This window comes from Melanerpes formicivorus, unplaced genomic scaffold, assembly GCF_026170545.1.
Source record: "Melanerpes formicivorus ecotype bairdi unplaced genomic scaffold, bMelFor1.0.p_v2 SCAF_1, whole genome shotgun sequence".
Taxonomy (NCBI): Eukaryota; Metazoa; Chordata; class Aves; order Piciformes; family Picidae; genus Melanerpes; species Melanerpes formicivorus.
In genome coordinates, this window is record NW_027142353.1 from 15,309,053 (window position 1) to 15,326,464 (window position 17,412).

The window sequence follows — 17,412 nt, forward strand, 5'->3', positions numbered from 1 at the left end:
ATTTTTTATTACAAGCAAAAATAAAAGATTTGTGTTTTAAGTTCCAAGAGATGAATTTTTGCTTCCCATTTAAAAATGGAAATACATATTTCCCATCTCATTAAATCCAGATACTTTTACAAAGCAAGTGTAAAAGCAGCATGCTATACAGTAATAATGCTGATGGTGATACGGTGTAACACTAAACTATGTAAAATTCAAAGCTTCATTTTTATTCAACTGGAATAGAATGCATTCCCTGTCTACATTTCTTGAAACTGAATGCTGTAAAAAAAAAAAGTTTTCTAAGTAAATTTTTTACCTATTACACTAGATGTAGTTCCACCTGGACATCCTACTGTAGAAAGGCAAGGGCCATTATTTCCTGCACTCGAAACATAAATTACATTGTGCTTCCATACTGCTTCATTAATTACTTCACAAATTCTCCTGACGTAGTTAAAAAAAAAAAAGGAAAAAAAGAAATAATTTAATCAACAATATTTCTTTCCTCCCACAGGACAAAATTCCTATTTCTAGCAGAATCTCTGTGACCAGTCACGGAGCAAGGAATACTATGCAGCCTACTTCCCATACACAGCAGAGGCAGTTCCAGTACAGAAGCTGACCACAAACAAAACCTGAAAGCCTTTAGTGGTAAAAGTGGTAACAGCTGTGTAGCAGTATTAGGTGTTCACTTAATATGAACAGGTTTTTTTGGTTATTTCAATGACAAAAACGTTATTATTCTAAAATATTCATACTATAAACTAGTGTCACTTCAAAGTTTACTTAACTGCTGAACTTTATTTTTAACTTTTGGAAGTTAAACTTGTAAACTGCTCCCAGTCAATGCATATGAACCATTCGGACCTGGACAATTCATTCTTACAGACAGTTCCCTTACACAAAGCTCACCAAATAATTCCACTTCCATGATATTAAAGTATTTTATATTTACCACAATAGTACTCACCCAGAGTTTGGCCAGTGTGTTGCCTCTCCATAACTATAGTTGACAAGATCACACTTGTATTTTATTGCTTCTATCATCTGATGAAGTAAAAATAAAATCCAAAATACATACCAGTCATAGAGTAAGTCAATTAAAGAACAGCATAAAGCATCTGCTTAAACTGATCTGCCACACATCTAAGAAAAAAGGTATAAGTTTCTTTTGACTCTACAAAATAAAATAAATAATTACATTTACTTCAGTGAGTTAAGCAGTATTTTCCCAGTGAACAACCAACCACTCCTTGAACAACAAATCTTATTACAACTTGGAACACAGAAGGGAATTGGGACATTATCCTAAGAGAAAACTGCAGGCATCATTAGCATTGTCTCAAATACTTGTTCTCAGTAACAGAAGAGTCTCCTTTCCTGGGCAGTTTGGTTCAGTTATGTAGAAAGTAAAAAACATTATATGCCTGTATCTTGCTACAGCAAGATATTCTATGGACCACAAATACAATTTTCCCCCATCACCTTAGTATACGGAAAAGGTCTCAGGCCTTTAATTTCATCATTACAAATGAAAGAATTTTCTTCTCTCAAGAACCACATTTAAAATTAATTAATCTCTATTCTACATTTGAGTATTCCAGAGTTATCTAAGTAGCTATAAAAAAGTCACAATACAGCATAATGAACTTTAAATAGGCATACAAGTAACTTAGCATATGTGTTGAGCTAGCCTGACACTCTGCAATTCTACCAGTCTGAAAACTATTGAAAGCTCTCTGTGCAACAGAGGTCTTGTTTTGTAGTAAAACATTTTTCTTAAGACGTATTTAAAAACAAACTGTAGTTGGTTTTGGTTGGGTCACTTTGGGTTTGGATGTTTTTTTGTTTGTTTTTAGATGAAGAGGGTTCCCCCCCCTCCTTGGAAACACTACAGAACCAGAAAAACCACAGCCTATAAGTAGAGCAGAAAGGCTTCCACAATAGTCTATTATAAAGTCACACTGCTGAGATTGTTTATTCACTGAAATACCTACAGCTCTTATCAGACCAGTGCCAGTTTCCATTGTACTTAATCTCGTATCACCGATCTTGATTGCAAGAATCTGAGCTCCAGGAGCCACACCATTTCGTTCTGGTTCTTCTGGAAAGTATCCAGCAGCAATGCTAGCCACATGTGTTCCATGAGCTCCTAAGCAAATGAAAAGTTACATCACTGTATGTTTAGTGAACTACATTTATACCAATTTAATACACTACCACTCAATTAATTTTCACTTACTGATCTACAAGTATACAAATCCAGTCAGTGGCCAGTTACAAGTGGTATACCCCAGAGTGTAACTCTGAGGCCAGTTCTGTTTAAGATTTCTATTGACGAAATGGATGAGGGGATCAAGTGTGCTGTCAATAAGTTTGCAGATGACATCAAGTTGTGAGGGAGCATTGATCTACTTGAAGGTAAGAAGACTTCACAAAGGGTTCTGAACAAGCTGGATCAATGGGTCGAGGCCAATAGCACGAGGGTCAACAAGGTCCAGTGCTGGGTCTTGCACTTTGGTCACAACCACCCCCATGAAATGATGCAGGGCTGGGAAAGAATGGCTGTAAGGTTTTCTAGCAGAAAACGGATCTGGAAGTGCTGGCTGACATTCAGCTGAATATGAGCCACCAGCATGTTCAGGTGGCCAAGAAGGCCAACAACATCCTGGCATCCTGGAATAGTGAGGCCAGCAGGACTAAAAGTTTTTTCCCTGCACTCAGCACTGATGAGGCTGTAGAACTGTTTTCAGATCTGGGTCCTTCACTACAATGATGTTGAGTTGACAACAAGGTAACAAAGCTGCTGAAAGGTCTAGAGAACAAATCCTATGAATGTCAGATGAGGGAACTGGGGTCTGGAGAAGAGGAGGCTCAGGAGAGACCTTAGCACTTTCTGAACAGAGACCTAATATTGCTACCTGAAAGAAGGTTGTAGTGGGGTGAATGTTTGACTGTTTGCCCAAGCAAAAAGTGATGAGGCCATTTCCTCTTGTCCTAAGTTGCACTAGGAGAGGCTTACATTGGGTATTAGGAAAAATTGCTTAACCAAAAGGTTTGTCAAGCACTGGAACAGGCTAGCCAGGTAAGAAGCTGAAACACCCCTGAAGGTATTTAAATTTTGTGGCACTTAGGGACATGGTTTAGTTGTGGACTTGGCAGTAGGTTAACAGTTTGATTCTATGATCTCAAGATCATAATCATTCTAAGATAAATGATTCTTTGGTTATATAAAATGAGCTCAGGGTTCAAATCACTTAATAAATGTTATTAAACTAAGCAAAAAAAAGAAAGCCAAACAGCAGCAATCTTCAAAATAAAACAACTTTTTGAGGGAAGAAAGGAAGCAGCAGGCAGGCAGAAAGGAAGTATTCATTTAGTTCTAGTTACAAAAGTTACTGAAGTGGCTCGACACTTCCTATACGAAGTTATGAAAATTATTCCTGAGATGACTTGGTGAGATTAGGAAAAAAAGTAGAAATAAAGTAGTATGGAAGTACAAAAAAAAAATAAAAATAATAAACAACTCAAAAATTGCAATTGATTTAGAAATCAGAACTGCTTCTTTGGTTCTACTGATATGGAACCATTTCAGGAAGAAATTAAGAGAATTTTTCCCATCAAAGATATCTTTATCACCTTAACCCCCAGGATGCTTCCAAAACACAACATAATTTTATAAAGAATACACAAGAGTGGAGCTATAGTGACACCTGCCATCACAAATAAATTTAGATAAACTAAAATAAAGATTAATATCCCCTTTGCTCATGAATGCTTTATTTAAGATGCTTAAATTATACAAGCACAAAGGATAGCAACTAAAAATTAATCACCCCCCTCTAAGAAGCAAAACAAGAAAAGGCACATTCTATTTTAGGCTTTAAGATGCATGAATATCTGAAAGAATACCTATGTAAACATATTCTATATATAGATGCATATGAACACCAAGTTTACAGTATTTCACAGAATAAATGGAAGCATCTTTGGTAATGAGCTGTAACTATAGGTTTAATTCAGGTAATATAAATACTGATCTTGATTGTCATAGTAATGAACACTATTAAGACATCTGACTTGAGCCATTCCAAGCATCAGAATCAAGACAGTACAAAATTGTTTCTTTTCATGTGATCTACCCAGCGGCAAAATTTTCTTACGATTACTTTCACTTACCTCCACTTGTGACAATAGAAAGAAGGTTTCCATCATCATATATATTCACAGAATAATTCAGCATCTCAGATGTTCCAAAAGATCCATATTCCTGAGCTTCTTTATAGGTTCTTAGCACTGTACAATTAGTCAAGTCACCACTCTCACTTGTATCTATGCAGGCTCTGTTGATAAAAAAAAAGACAATTTTTGAGAAGCTGTAAACTTGCAGTTATTCCCCTAATCCCCCGCTCCAGCAGAGTACCACAAACACTTCAAGGAGTCTAATTCTGTATTTATGGTATCTTACAGTCGAGGGTTGAGGGGAAAGCCTCAAGCTTTCTTTCCCCCCTGTAAGTGAAGGGAAAAAAAATGGAAGAAAGAAAAAAAACACAGCTGGATTAGCAAAGGAAATGTGCTGTATTTACAAGTGGTTTAGGAAATGCAGGTTTATATACACAATTTACAGTATTTACAATATATACACAGAAATACACAACAAAGTAACACAGGAATGAGATTCCCTCCTCTACTGCGGAGGGCTCCCCCCCCCGTACCCCCCTTTTCTCCCCTTTTTCCCCAAAGAGGGTTAGAAAGAGAGAAAAAGAGCAATTGTTACTTAAAGCAGAATATGTTAGTAGAGGCCTTATCTGTCCAAGGTCAGTCTGGCCAAAAGCCCAGAAACTGTGAGCTGCGAAAGGAGGGGAAATAAGTGCAAGACTGCCCGAAGCCTCTGCTGGATGAAGAGTTTAAAGTTGCTTTCTACCAATCCACCAATGAAATTAGTTTAGACCTGTCCTTTGTTTATAAAACATTCCGTCACAATGTCCCTCTTCTTAAAGGCACAGCCTCAAACGGTCACACTTACTTAAGTCAGTATTTTTAAGCCTAGTTATTTACACTTAGAGAGATATCTTTGTAGCTTCTCAAAATAATTTTCAAATGGTACTAAATTCAAAAAAATCTGTCTTCAGAAAGCAAGTATGAGGAAATTCAGGCAACTTCTTTAAGGAAGAAATTTTAATAGCTGGCTGCTCAGTGCGGGGACACAAACACTTCAAGTCTTACCTGCTGTTTTGTACAATGCATATTATCAGTCATAAACTGCCATACAACATCCTGAAGTTTGTGCAAAGACTTCAGCTTTGTATTGGGTTGTTTTTTCCCTTCCTATCATCAATGGATACTCAAATTGGTTTTACTGTACTTCAAAGGAAAATTTCACAGGTTTACACTTTATACCATTCTGCCTTTAACAAAAATCTCATTCTATGTCATCTTCATTTGGGAGTGGAACTTTGTCAAGAAACTCAAATGACACAGCAGGACTAAAGCAAATAATACTTAAGACTTCTATAAAGACAGTAGATTTAAAAGTTAACCCAGTATTCAATGCCCACTGTTGTTTTCTGTGTAAGACAAGACATTTTAGACAAGTTTAGGCATTTACCTCCAGGTCTCACCATCATTCCATACCAAACAATCATACACTGGGCCAGGATCACTGTATTTTTTCTCAAAAGAATTCAACAGTTCGACCTGATTTTGAAGCTCTTCCTTTATTAGCTTATTTACCTAATAATGCAATAAAAACACAGAGTATTTTAAAAAAATATTACAAGATAGGTAATCCTATATCCCTCTGTCATGCTACATGTGTTCCATTACTTCATCAAGAATCTAAGACTATCTTAGGACCCACAAACATGCAGAATTTAATTTGTCTTCAAAAGCATATAATTTATTTTTGGCCTATTATGCATAACTATTTCCACAAAAGATCACGTTAATATAAAAATAAGACTTTCTAAAAATATACTAAGACGTATTTGAAGCAGTACCCTTTTCATAGTTAATACTGAACAAATCAAACAACCATCTTTATAAAAACTTTAAATGATGATATGCTAGGAAGTTATTTGCCAGAATAATCACTTTTTTTTCCTTTACTGATCTAACACACTTTAATCCTCTCCGCCAGTAATAAACTGCAGCAAGCGAGTTTACAAATTTATTTAGACTTATACAAACCTGGGAGGGAGAGCTATGAGCAGCATCAAATTCTTCTTGTTTCCTACAGGCCTCTGCTAGAGCCAGTCTGTGAACTGGATCCCAGAGCTTTTCCTTGCGTTCTTTCTGTAAAATAAAAATCCAATTTGAGACAGTAGCTAAAAAAGTTCAATATAATAGATAATTATCAATTACTACACAGAAAAAAAGAAATGGCTATTAGTAATTCATAGATTTTATGCCTCAATGGACCACTTTGAGGAGAACCACCAGGCTGCTCTGGAAAAAAAAAAAAAAAAAAATCACTAAGGAAATTAATCATCTCAAAATTGAACAAAATTCAGCGAAAGAATACTACTCAAGCACTGGAGAGCAGCCAACATATATTAGCAAATCACATACTGTAGTTCACTAAACTTTGATTGTTTTAACAGTGAAATAAGACTATACACCAGAAGAAAAATGTAATTCCTTACCTGAATCCTCTCCTTAAGTGCTTTAGGATAGATATCATACCCATTTTTTATACCAATGTGATATCTGCCAGAAGGATTTACCCAGTTTGTTGGAATCTACAGAAAAGTAAATTCAGAAACAGGTTAACTTACGGTGTAAAAAAAACAAACAACACTACCAAAATCAACATTGTGTGAGAGCTTACTGGAACAGACTGTTGGTAATTTGAGTTCCTGTCTCCATGATGGTAACTATTACACTGTTTCAACAACATGGCAAGACAATTTGAATAGTTCCAAAGGAATCAGAATCAACTCACATGACACTGCCCACTGAACACGTTTAAGTATCAGTTGCCCTGATACTCTACTTGAAAAACATACAGCCCCATCAGTGACTTCATTGGGTAAAGGTCTGGGGAAATGATAGCACTATGTATGAAAAGAAGCATGCTAGCATGAAGGGATATTATGATTAGAGGTCATGACAAACATCCAAGTATCTGATTTCACATCTTCCTGCAGTTTTAACTTTTATCACATCCACTATTTGTAGGAACAACAGCAAAACAAAACAGATTCACCCTTACAATGATATTCAGTACAAAATTCAGAAGCTGGTAACATAGAAAGATCCAAAGACCACCATTATTACCACATCAATGCAAGCATTCTCTGAAGCACATGTCAGTAACACCAGCAGTACTACAACCAAAATCTCTACCAGATCTCATCACATCTTTCTGAAAAGCCTACAACTTCCCTGTACTATTTGTAGTGAGAATGCAGCAAGCCTACAAATACAGTCCTCATAGATTTTTCAGTCTCTAGAACCATTCACCACAAGCGCAATAGGATTCTTCTTATAGTTTATACAAATGTGGAAAATACTAGCACTTTTAAAGCACGTTAGCATCTTTTCTTTATCCAACTTCCAGAAACGTATCTGATACTGGTTTGAGTAATTATTATGAAGCCACTGACAAAACTCTCTGCACAGCCCCGTTGAGCGATAAAGAACATTAAATATAAAGACACATGAAAAGTAGAAGAATTATCAATCTCACATGAAGATGAACAAATATACTATTAGTTTTGGATAAGATCTGGATGAAAGAAAGTGAGTTCTGCAGCAACGTAGGTGCTAAATGTGTTGTTAAACACGAAAGAGACTGATGCCCAGTGGTGTGTCTGTACTACCAAACACTCACCTTTAAAGTTCTTCCAGAAAGACCAGTAATTTCTCCATCTTTAGGTTCTACAATGGTACATGTAGTTACATCACCACTGCCCGTTGTGTCAATTATATCAACTATCTTGGGTTTCCCATCAGTTGTAATCTGAAAATATGAGCACAGAAAACATGAAAACGTAGTAGAGTATCCTTTAGTATAGAAACAAGTATGTTTTAATAATAAAAAAATTTTAAAAATATCAAATACTCTCTTAAGCATCCAACTTTCAACTGAAAGACATAAAGCCAACTTGAAATAAGTTAAATTTTCAATAAACCAGTGAACTAAGAGAAAGAATCTATCTTCCTGGTTTATACAAATTCACTAACTCCCTTCTATAAAGGATTTAGAAGGAAAACAAGTAAAAACATTGTTTCAACAAAGCATAGGAACCTCAATTAAAGCCCAAGCCTAAATTTCCCAAAACTACTATTTGTGTTCAAATTATTGCTTTATTGCTTTCCTCCCATCATTCTGGCTATATTTTACAGTAATGAGTGCACAAATTTAACAAAATCAGAAGTGCTGAAGTACATGCTAAATACTCACAAACCTGAGCATCTTAACTGAGCTTAAACCTAAAATGAACACAAGTTACCATCATCTTACTTTTGTTACCAACATCTTACTTTTCATCTCTCAAGGACTCTGCTTTATGTTTTAACCGACCTGAAAAGTCAGACACTACGGCTATACACACCTAATAAAAGAGTATTTTTACCAGCCTAAGGAGAAAGACAATTGACTAAGTCACCAAGAGTACAATTAAGATAATGTTTTAACATTTATAAAAAACATTCAATGTTACCTTCTTGCAATATACAGTAAGTAGCATTTTCCTAAAAGGCAGTATGAATTCAGAAGAACAGAGCTCCTCTCCTATGAAGAAAGACTGAGAAAGTTGGGATTGTTCAGCCTGAAGAAAAGGCTGCATGGGGAGCTTTTTGTGGCCTTTCAGCATTTGAAAGGGGCTTCTAAGAAAGATGGGGGCATACTTTTTAGCAGGGCCCACTGTGACAGGACAAGGGGAAATGGTTTTAAACTGAAGGAAGATAGATTTATATCAGATGTAAGGAAGAATTTTTTTTATATTGAGAGTAGTGAAACACTGGAACAGGTTGCCCAGAAGTGGTAGAATCTCCACCCCTAGAAACATTCAAAATCAGGTCAGATGTGACCCTGAGTAACCTGATCTAAACATGTCCCCGTAAACTGCAGGGGAGCTGGACTAGATGACCTTTAAAACTCTCTTCAATCCAAACTATTCTACGACTCTGTGAATTGGCCATATGCACCTATATTCACAGTCCTACCTTACAGATTCGTTTGGAAAAAAAAAAAGTTTCCACTAACTACACTGAAAGAGAATAAAAATTCTTCTTCAGAAAAGCAGCAACATTTGTTGCTTTCCACCACTTAAATATTTGGTATCATTGCTATTAACCAGGAAACTACAGGCCAGTCAGTCTCACCTCTGTGCCTGGAAAGATCATGGAGCAGATCCTCCTGGAGGCACTACTGACTCAGAAGAATAGTGAAGAGGTGATTGGGAACAGTCAGCACAGCTTCGCCAAGGGCAAATCCTGCCTGACCAACCTAGTTGCCTTCTATGAACAGGTCACAACATCAATAGATGAGGGGCGAGCAACTGATGTTGTTTCCCTGGACCTGAGCAAAGCCTTCGATACCGTCCCACACATCCTGGTCTCCAAACTGGTGACACATGGGTTTGATGGGTGGACCACTAGATGGATAAGGAACTGGCTTGATGGCTGCACCCAAAGAGTGGCTGTCAATGGCTCCATGTCCCAGTGGAGGCCAGTGACAAGCACAGTCCCTCAGGGATCAGTCCTGGGACCAGTCTTGTTCAACATCTTTGTCAGTGACATGGACAGTGGCATTGAGTGCACCCTCAGCAAGTTTGCTGATGACACCAAGCTGTGTGGTACAGCAGACACCCTGGAGGGAAGGGAGGCCATCCAGAGGGACCTTGACAGGCTGGAGAGGTGGGCACAAGCCAGCCTCAGGAGGTTCAACAAGACCAAATGCAGGGTCCTGCATCTGGGTTGAGGCAATCCCACGCACAAATACAGGCTGGACAGTGACTGGCTGGAAAGCAGCCCTGAGGAGAGAGACTTGGGGGTGCTGGTGGACAAAAAGCTCAACATGAGCTCTCAGTGTGCACTTGCAGCCCGCAAAGCCAATCAGATCCTGGGCTGCATCAAGAGAAGTGTGGCCAGCAGGTCAAGGGAGGTGACCTCCCCCTCTACTCAGCTCTGGTGAGACCCCACCTGGAGTACTGCGTCCAGTTCTGGAGCCCCTGTTACAAGAGGGATCTGGAGGTGCTGGAAGGTGTCCAGAGTAGGGCCACAAGGATGATCAGAGGACTGGAGCATGTCTCCTATGAGGGCAGACTGAAAGAGTTGGGGCTGTTCAGTCTGGAGAAGAGAAGGCTCCCAGGTGACCTCATTGTGGCCTTCCAGTATCTGAAGGGGGCCTACAGGAAGGCTGGGGAGGGACTTCTCAGGATCTCAGATAGTGATAGGACTAGGGGGAATGGAATGAAGCTGGAGGTGGGAAGATTCAAGCTGGATGTAAGGAGGAGGTTCTTCCCCATGAGAGTGGTGAAGCCTGGAATAGGTTGTCCAGGGAGGTGGTTGAGGCCCCATCCCTGGAGGTGTTTAAGCTCAGGCTGGATGAGGCTCTGTCCAGCCTGATCTAGTGTGGTGTGTCCCTGTCCATGGCAGGGGGGTTGGAACTAGATGATCCTTGTGGTCCCTTCCAACCCTGACTGATACTATGATACTATTATTCTCTATCAATTTAATGCTCAACATAACATACATAGCAGATTTGCCACGCTCTGGAATTATGAACTCAGGTGCATGATCAAGTTGTTTCATAGAAGTCAACATAGTGCCAAAATCACAACAAGCTTATCACACCTCAACAAATAGCAATAAGTATTTTCAAGGTCAAACAGAACTTACACCCCCACACACCTCCAAAAAAAACAGAACAAGAAGAAGCCATCTCCTAGCAAATAAAACCAAACTTAAAGAGCAGGAAAAACAAAACAGACCCAAAAAACCCCAACCACATAGCAAACATAAAAAGGACATGAATTTCATTTCCCAATATGTAAAAAATACAGTTTTGAAGTAGTTTACTAAGGAAAAACTTCCATCACAGTAACAAACACTATGTTACTCTGTTCATAGAAATTCATGTTCAGCTAAGAAAATTGTTAAAGCATCCAAAACTGGTAAAATACCAACCAATCAACAGTTTGAAAATTTATTTGGGAAATACAACATGTGGGTATACATGTAATCATTGCTTTCAAAAGCCAGACTGCACTCACAGACAAGTCAAGAATTGCTTTAATAATGAAGACTAGAATACAATTAACCAGGTTGGAAAAGACCTTCAAGATCAGCAAGTCCAACCTATCACCCAACACCATCTAATCAGCTAATCCATGGCACCAAGCACCTCATCCAGTCTCGTCTTAAACACCTCCAGTGATGGTGACTCCACCACCTCCCTGGTCAGCCCATTCCAATGGCCAATAACTCTTTCTGTGAAGAACTTCTTCCAAACATCCAGCCTAAACCTCCCCAGGCACAGCTTGAGACTGTGTCCTCTCATTCTGGTGCAGTCTCAAGCTGTGCCAGGGGAAGTTTAGGCTTGAGGTGAGGAGAAAGTTCTTCACTGAGAGAGTCGTTCACCATTGGAATGTGCTACCCAGGGAGGTGGTGGAGTCACCATCCCTGGAGGTGTTCAAGAGGGGATTGGACGTGGCACTTGGTCCCATGGTTTAGTCATGGGGTCTGTGGTGACAGGGTGGACTTCATGATATTTGAGGTCTCGTCCAACCTTAGTGATTCTGTGATTCTGGTTGCCTGGGAGGCGAGAGTTTTAGACAGCAATAAGGTCTCCCCTGAGCCTCCTCTTCTCCAGGCTAAGCAACCGCAGCTCCCTCAGCCTCTCCTCACAGAGCTTGTGCTCCAAACCCCTCCTCAGCTTTGTTGCCCTTCTCTGGACACATTCCATCAAGTCAATCTCTTTCCTAAACTGAGGGGCCCAGAACTGGACACAGTACACAAGGTGTGGCCTAAGCAGTGCTGAGTATAGGGGCACAATGACTTCCCTGCCCCTGCTGGCCACACTATTCCTGAGAAAGGTAAGAAACTGCAAGCCGAAACTGAGATTATCAGAATTGGACATTTTTCAGTATGTCTCTTATCAAAGTGAATTATTCAGTGATCAAAGCACAAGAAAATAAGAATGAGATGTAATCAGGGGTGACTTCTTTGAACCACACAAGTTATACTGCAATAGATGGTCAGAACATAGATTTATGCCATGGCAAACCTGGGTAGTTCTGAAAGTTGTTTCCTAGTCAGGAAGACAATTTGCAACTCCTACACTGTTTGACTATCTCCAGGCTGAACTGCAGGTACACACACTCAGGAGTCTGTCAATTATAACCAACATATCATCGTTGTTTGATCAGACAAGAAACACTTTCGGGTACAAAGGTCCAAGGTTCAGTTCCTAACAGCAGTGACCTAGACGGGTTCATGGTCATTTACTTCAAGTAACTGATATGACTTCTTTTGCTGACATGAACTGCTGTTTGGCATACTGCCCACCAGTAGTAATACTACAGTGAAACTCAAAAGTTTGGGTAGGTTTTCCTTTTCAAGTCTTTTAACTGAGGTTAAAAAAGATAATTTAAAAAAAAAGGAAAAAAGGGAACTTGATCAGTTACCTTGTAAGAATAGAAAAACACTCAAGTAATGAGCCCATTACAGACAGAATCTTATCTTTAATATCACAGTCTGCCTACAACCATTTGAAAAAAAATACTCTACTACTTTATAACTGAAAATTATTTTATTGTTTCACTTTACCTATTCATAAAGCAAATTAGTAAACTGACCACCAGAAAGATAATCCAAATAACCCTGAAAGTTGATCAGTATTAAAAAAATTAAAAGTCCATTAGTATTTGTGACAATTCCAAATTAAAAGGCAAAGTTTGATGCATATGAGCATTTTTTTGCCAGACTACACAGGGTAATTAATTCCAACTGACAGCTATTGTGGCAACAAGAGATGAACAAGTTCTTCAGCACTTTGGTCATGGGACAGCTGACTGTCATCACAAATAAAGTAACTTTCAACTAATTTTTTTTTAAAACTCAGTGCTGAAAACCAAGTCAAACCAAACTAGCTGCTACTGCTGAAAGGTCATCTCCCAGTACAAGCTAATTTTAGTAAATAATAATTCCAACAGGCACTTCACCAAATAAGCAAAATTTCAAAAAGTGGGTAAACTCGTTTATGTATCACGAAATATAACAAGAAACAACAGGGAAAGGACAGGGTGGGGTTGAACAAAGACTATACACCCACAGTCACAACACTCCATTAAGCATACCTTATCTGCCCACCTAAAATTTCATCAGCCGCCATGCCTTAATGAGGAATTACAAGCCATGACCTGGTAGGTTAACAACAGGAAATAGATTCTACTAAGAGAGCAAAAAACTAACACAAATTAAGAAAATAAACTAAACTTTATAATTGGCATCAACAGATGGGAGTGTAAAGCAATGGAAGACAGGTGAAAAGAGTTGCCTTGTGTCCACAGTTGCTTTGAGGCCACTGGGAATAAAAGATTCAGAAAGAAAAGGAAAGTTAAGCTGGATTGACATTTTGTGTGGAAAAGCAAGCCAACCAATTAAAAAAAAAAAAGAAGCAAAAAAAGAAACTGATGTAAGATGGTTTGTTAAGTCCAGTAACTATTCTCTTCATAGCAGAGAGTCTCCATGGAGGAATGTAAACATAATGGCACTTCCCTGTTGTACTCTGTCCCCAGATCTTTTTGTCCCTCAGCAGGTAATTGTATGCCATACTTTTATGGTATCAGTATTTACAAACAGAAGTGTAACATCAGCAAAGGAACTGTACCCAGGAATTATACGCCAAGGAGAATCAAGACATGAGATGTTTCATTTTGGCTAAGAATCCCACTATAGTCACAGCAAGATAGCTCATTTTGGCTGGTAATCGTTATTGACATTAACCTGAACACAAACTTGTAATACCTGTAACCTTGCCACATATAATGACTTCTTTTTCCTTTAAGCAACCAACTCATAGTTGCATAAACTCTAAATCCATGCCAGGCCAAGAACTGAAGATAAGATTGACAATTAAGAAAAAACAGGGGGATAAAAAAAAATACTAATTAGGTTAGACACTACTTGTTACAGTACAACTGTCTTGCTGTAGTCTGTGCCCAGGACACTGTCCTCTTCCATGAGATCAAAATGTAAACTGCTCAGTGCTCCACAGAGCAAAATGATATCCTCTTGCTGTAAAAAACACTTACAAAACTATTCTACAGACTATGTCTCCATTCCAGTTGCCTGAATGCTGTGCAGTAAGCCTCTCTGTTCTGTAGTTTAACAAGTAGTCCAAGTCAAGCGTATTAAATGAGCAGCATGGAAAGAGCACACAGCTTCTTTATATCTTTCTCTAATATCCCTGCAAACTCTCTCGCCTGTTGCAAGATGAATCCCACTCCCTACACCACCTCAAAGTTCTCTACAAATTTTTATTTCACTACTTGAATTTTTATGCTCTACATAAAATAAAAATAGGTTGAAGAACACTGATATATATGGTCAAGACTGGAATCATGAGTGTTCATAATATCCCTTATCCTTTATGAACCTATCTCAGAACAAAGCTTCTCTCACCTGCCCATAAACTTGTACTTTTTTTGGTCTTGGATTGACCACTCCACAGTTATAATCTCTAGAGATTTAAATTATTTTGCTTTCTTATGTGAAACTTCAAATCTATGCACATCCCATTTATACTCACTTCTTTCCAGTTGTCATTTACTACTTTCTGTTCTGCTTATGGTACTATCTTCCTTGCTTTTTGGATAATCTTCTTTAAGCTTCTTCACTGCTATTCCACTTACCCATAGCTTTTGCCAAAGACACAAGTTCCATTCCAGATTAGATCAATCGAAGTTACAGCTGTCCAGTCCCTACTTCCACTCTACCAGCCCTCCTCACTTCCAGTTACCTGAACCCCATATGGAGTTATTCAGAACAAAACTAACGATCTGCCAAGGTTAGGCCCCTGAACTAGGTCACCTAGGAGTAAATATCTCACGCCGGTGCCAAAGAAAGGGCAGAAACTAACACAGGCGCTGCTTAAATTAACACACACCAAAAAAAAAAAAAAAGCCGACAACAGCAAGCGAGTTGCATACAACTCTCAAACCTTCCTTTGGCACACGGAAAACATGTTGACAAGAAACTGGAAGCTGTAGTGACATAAAAAGCCAAGTACAAATGTGTGCAACTAAGAAATGCTAGGAAGCAAGAGTTAAAATACATACAGAAGTAGTAAGAAATGCCAAAATTAAAATCACACACATGGATATTTACAAAACTGAGATCGAGAGCATAACAGCAATCACTGCAATATGAGCGACAAAGCTAGCAAATAATAATAATAAAAAAGGCTGGAAGAACCAAAATTGAGACAGATTGTTACTGCAATAAAACGCACTGAGAGGTATGCAAATATTGCCAGAAACACACTTTTCATGTAAAAGAGCTAAGCCGCTGCTTGTAGCCTCAAGCTACCTACTGTTAAAGTAATGCTAAGGATTAACAAAGTATTCTTTTATGATGACTTCTAGGCAAAGATGACAGACATGCAAGTACCAAAACCCGACCCTAAACGGCCTAAAAGGTGAACCCTCGCACAAACATGCGAAGTGACCAGTGCGGAGCCCGTCTACAGGATTCCTATTCCTCCACCCTCCCGTAGGAGCCCACGCTCACGCGAATACACAGTTAGTGACAACTGCAAGCAAACTAACAAGTCCCCAGAACAGCCCTTCAGGGGCCTCCCCTGCTTTCGCCGACGCCTCGGGCCGGCCGGGGGCAATGGCCGCGTCCGTACGAACGCTCCGTCCCCACACCCGTCCCCGTCCCATCAGTGCAGCTGCCACCCACCACAACTCCACAGGGAGGATCGGGCAGGGCCCGCGTGCTCCCCGCCGGCGCCGCCTCCGGCCGTCCCCCGAAGCCCACCCGCCGCCGAGATTCAGGGCCGTCACTGGGGGCGGCTCCTCCTCACTGCCTATTACCTGCATGCCCGGCGCCCCTGGGTCCACGCCGGTGTCCAGCACAGCCAGTAGCACTCCCCGCCCATCGAAGTCTGGGAAGCGGGCAAGGAACGCGGCGGCGCCAGTCTCCTTTTTGGGCAAAAGGCCATGAAAAGGGAAAGGCTCCTCCACGGCAGCCGCCATGGCGGGAAACAGGGGGGTATGGGGCCGCGCGAGACCAAAGCACGGCCAACAACAGTGGCTGCGGGGGGGAGGATAGGCGAGGCCAGAAGGAGACGCATGCGCCGTGCCACTCCGCCAGTCTGCGGGGAGGTGCACGCTCCCGCGGTACGAGTGCATGGGACCTAAACTGACCAATACAGGCTCGCGGTGGGCTGACCCTCACGCCGAGGCTGGCGGAGCCCACGGTGAAGACAGCCAATCAGAGAAGATACATGTATCACGCCGTGGAACCCGCGCCGAGCTGCCTGGCCCGAGAGGCAGCCGAGGGCGTGGGGTGCGCAGTGCCGCGTGGACCGAGGAGAGGAGAGGGGAGGCGAGGCGAGCGGAGCCGCAGTGACCACGTACTGCAGCGGTTGCGGAGGTGCCTCTCTGACTTGCTCGCCCAGGGCGGCGGGTACCGAGGACATCTTCAAGTTTCTGCTTCCCGGCGGGTGGGAGGGCTGCGGCCTTCCCGGTTGCGGCTTGCGGCGGGCGGCCTCCCTTCCTCAGACACTTGCTGAGGGAACTTGCCAGTACTGCACCGCAAGGGAGCGCGAAATCTCCATAAATCGGGAACAGGGCCGATGCGCAAATGCTTATTTACCGTTTTGTAAATCTTTTTGTTTATTTTTGCTGATTCATTGTCTGGGGTAAAAACGTTACGTGGTTGCAGTGCCTGCAGGAGCGCTGTTATCTCCGCTAGTGTGGGTTGGCGGCTTTTGCTACGTGTTGCCCGGCAGTTTGATGCTTCTGCTACTGCTTAGCAGAGAGAAAAATAACGAATAAGGATGAAGCTGGTTAATTACTTGAGTAACGCTTTGCTTTTTTCAGGCAAGTTTCTGTTCGGACAATTGCAGTGGGGGGGAAAACAGAAGTTTGTCTAGGTACGTGAACACGTTCACTGTAATTAAAGGGGTTTTGGCTTTTGAGAATTTTTGTGTGATTGTTGTGCTTTATTTGCCTGATGAGGTTGTTACTGAACGATTATCACACATTAATCTTACTGTAGTGGAAAGAATTTTTCTGCCAAGGTGGTTATTCTTTAATTCATTGCCCATTTCAGTTTAGTTTTCTTTCTGTGTATCATAACACATGTCAATGTTAGAGACTTGTATTTCTGGCAACACATTCAGATGAACAGAAGTCTAATAGATCCTGTTCCTAGTGTATTTTGAAACATTAAACAAAGTAAAATTCT

The 17,412-nt window shown here is 40.5% G+C and overlaps 1 protein-coding gene across 2 annotated transcripts in view; it reads right to left on the bottom strand.

Annotated features, from left to right (window-relative positions):
* The window catches only part of TPP2 (tripeptidyl peptidase 2), a 58,642-nt gene extending 42,365 nt beyond the window's left edge, over window positions 1-16,277 (bottom strand). For both annotated transcript variants that reach the window (XM_068162366.1, XM_068162288.1), the window contains exons 1-9: window positions 16,035-16,277; window positions 7,820-7,948; window positions 6,630-6,725; window positions 6,175-6,279; window positions 5,594-5,718; window positions 4,165-4,328; window positions 1,983-2,137; window positions 956-1,032; window positions 302-429 (exon numbers count right to left, since the gene is read on the bottom strand). In XM_068162366.1, the coding sequence (XP_068018467.1) occupies window positions 302-429; window positions 956-1,032; window positions 1,983-2,137; window positions 4,165-4,328; window positions 5,594-5,718; window positions 6,175-6,279; window positions 6,630-6,725; window positions 7,820-7,948; window positions 16,035-16,196 (1,141 nt within the window). In that variant the 5' untranslated portion in view covers window positions 16,197-16,277. The remainder of the gene's footprint in view (window positions 1-301; window positions 430-955; window positions 1,033-1,982; window positions 2,138-4,164; window positions 4,329-5,593; window positions 5,719-6,174; window positions 6,280-6,629; window positions 6,726-7,819; window positions 7,949-16,034) is intronic.
* Window positions 16,278-17,412: the final 1,135 nt, after the last annotated feature.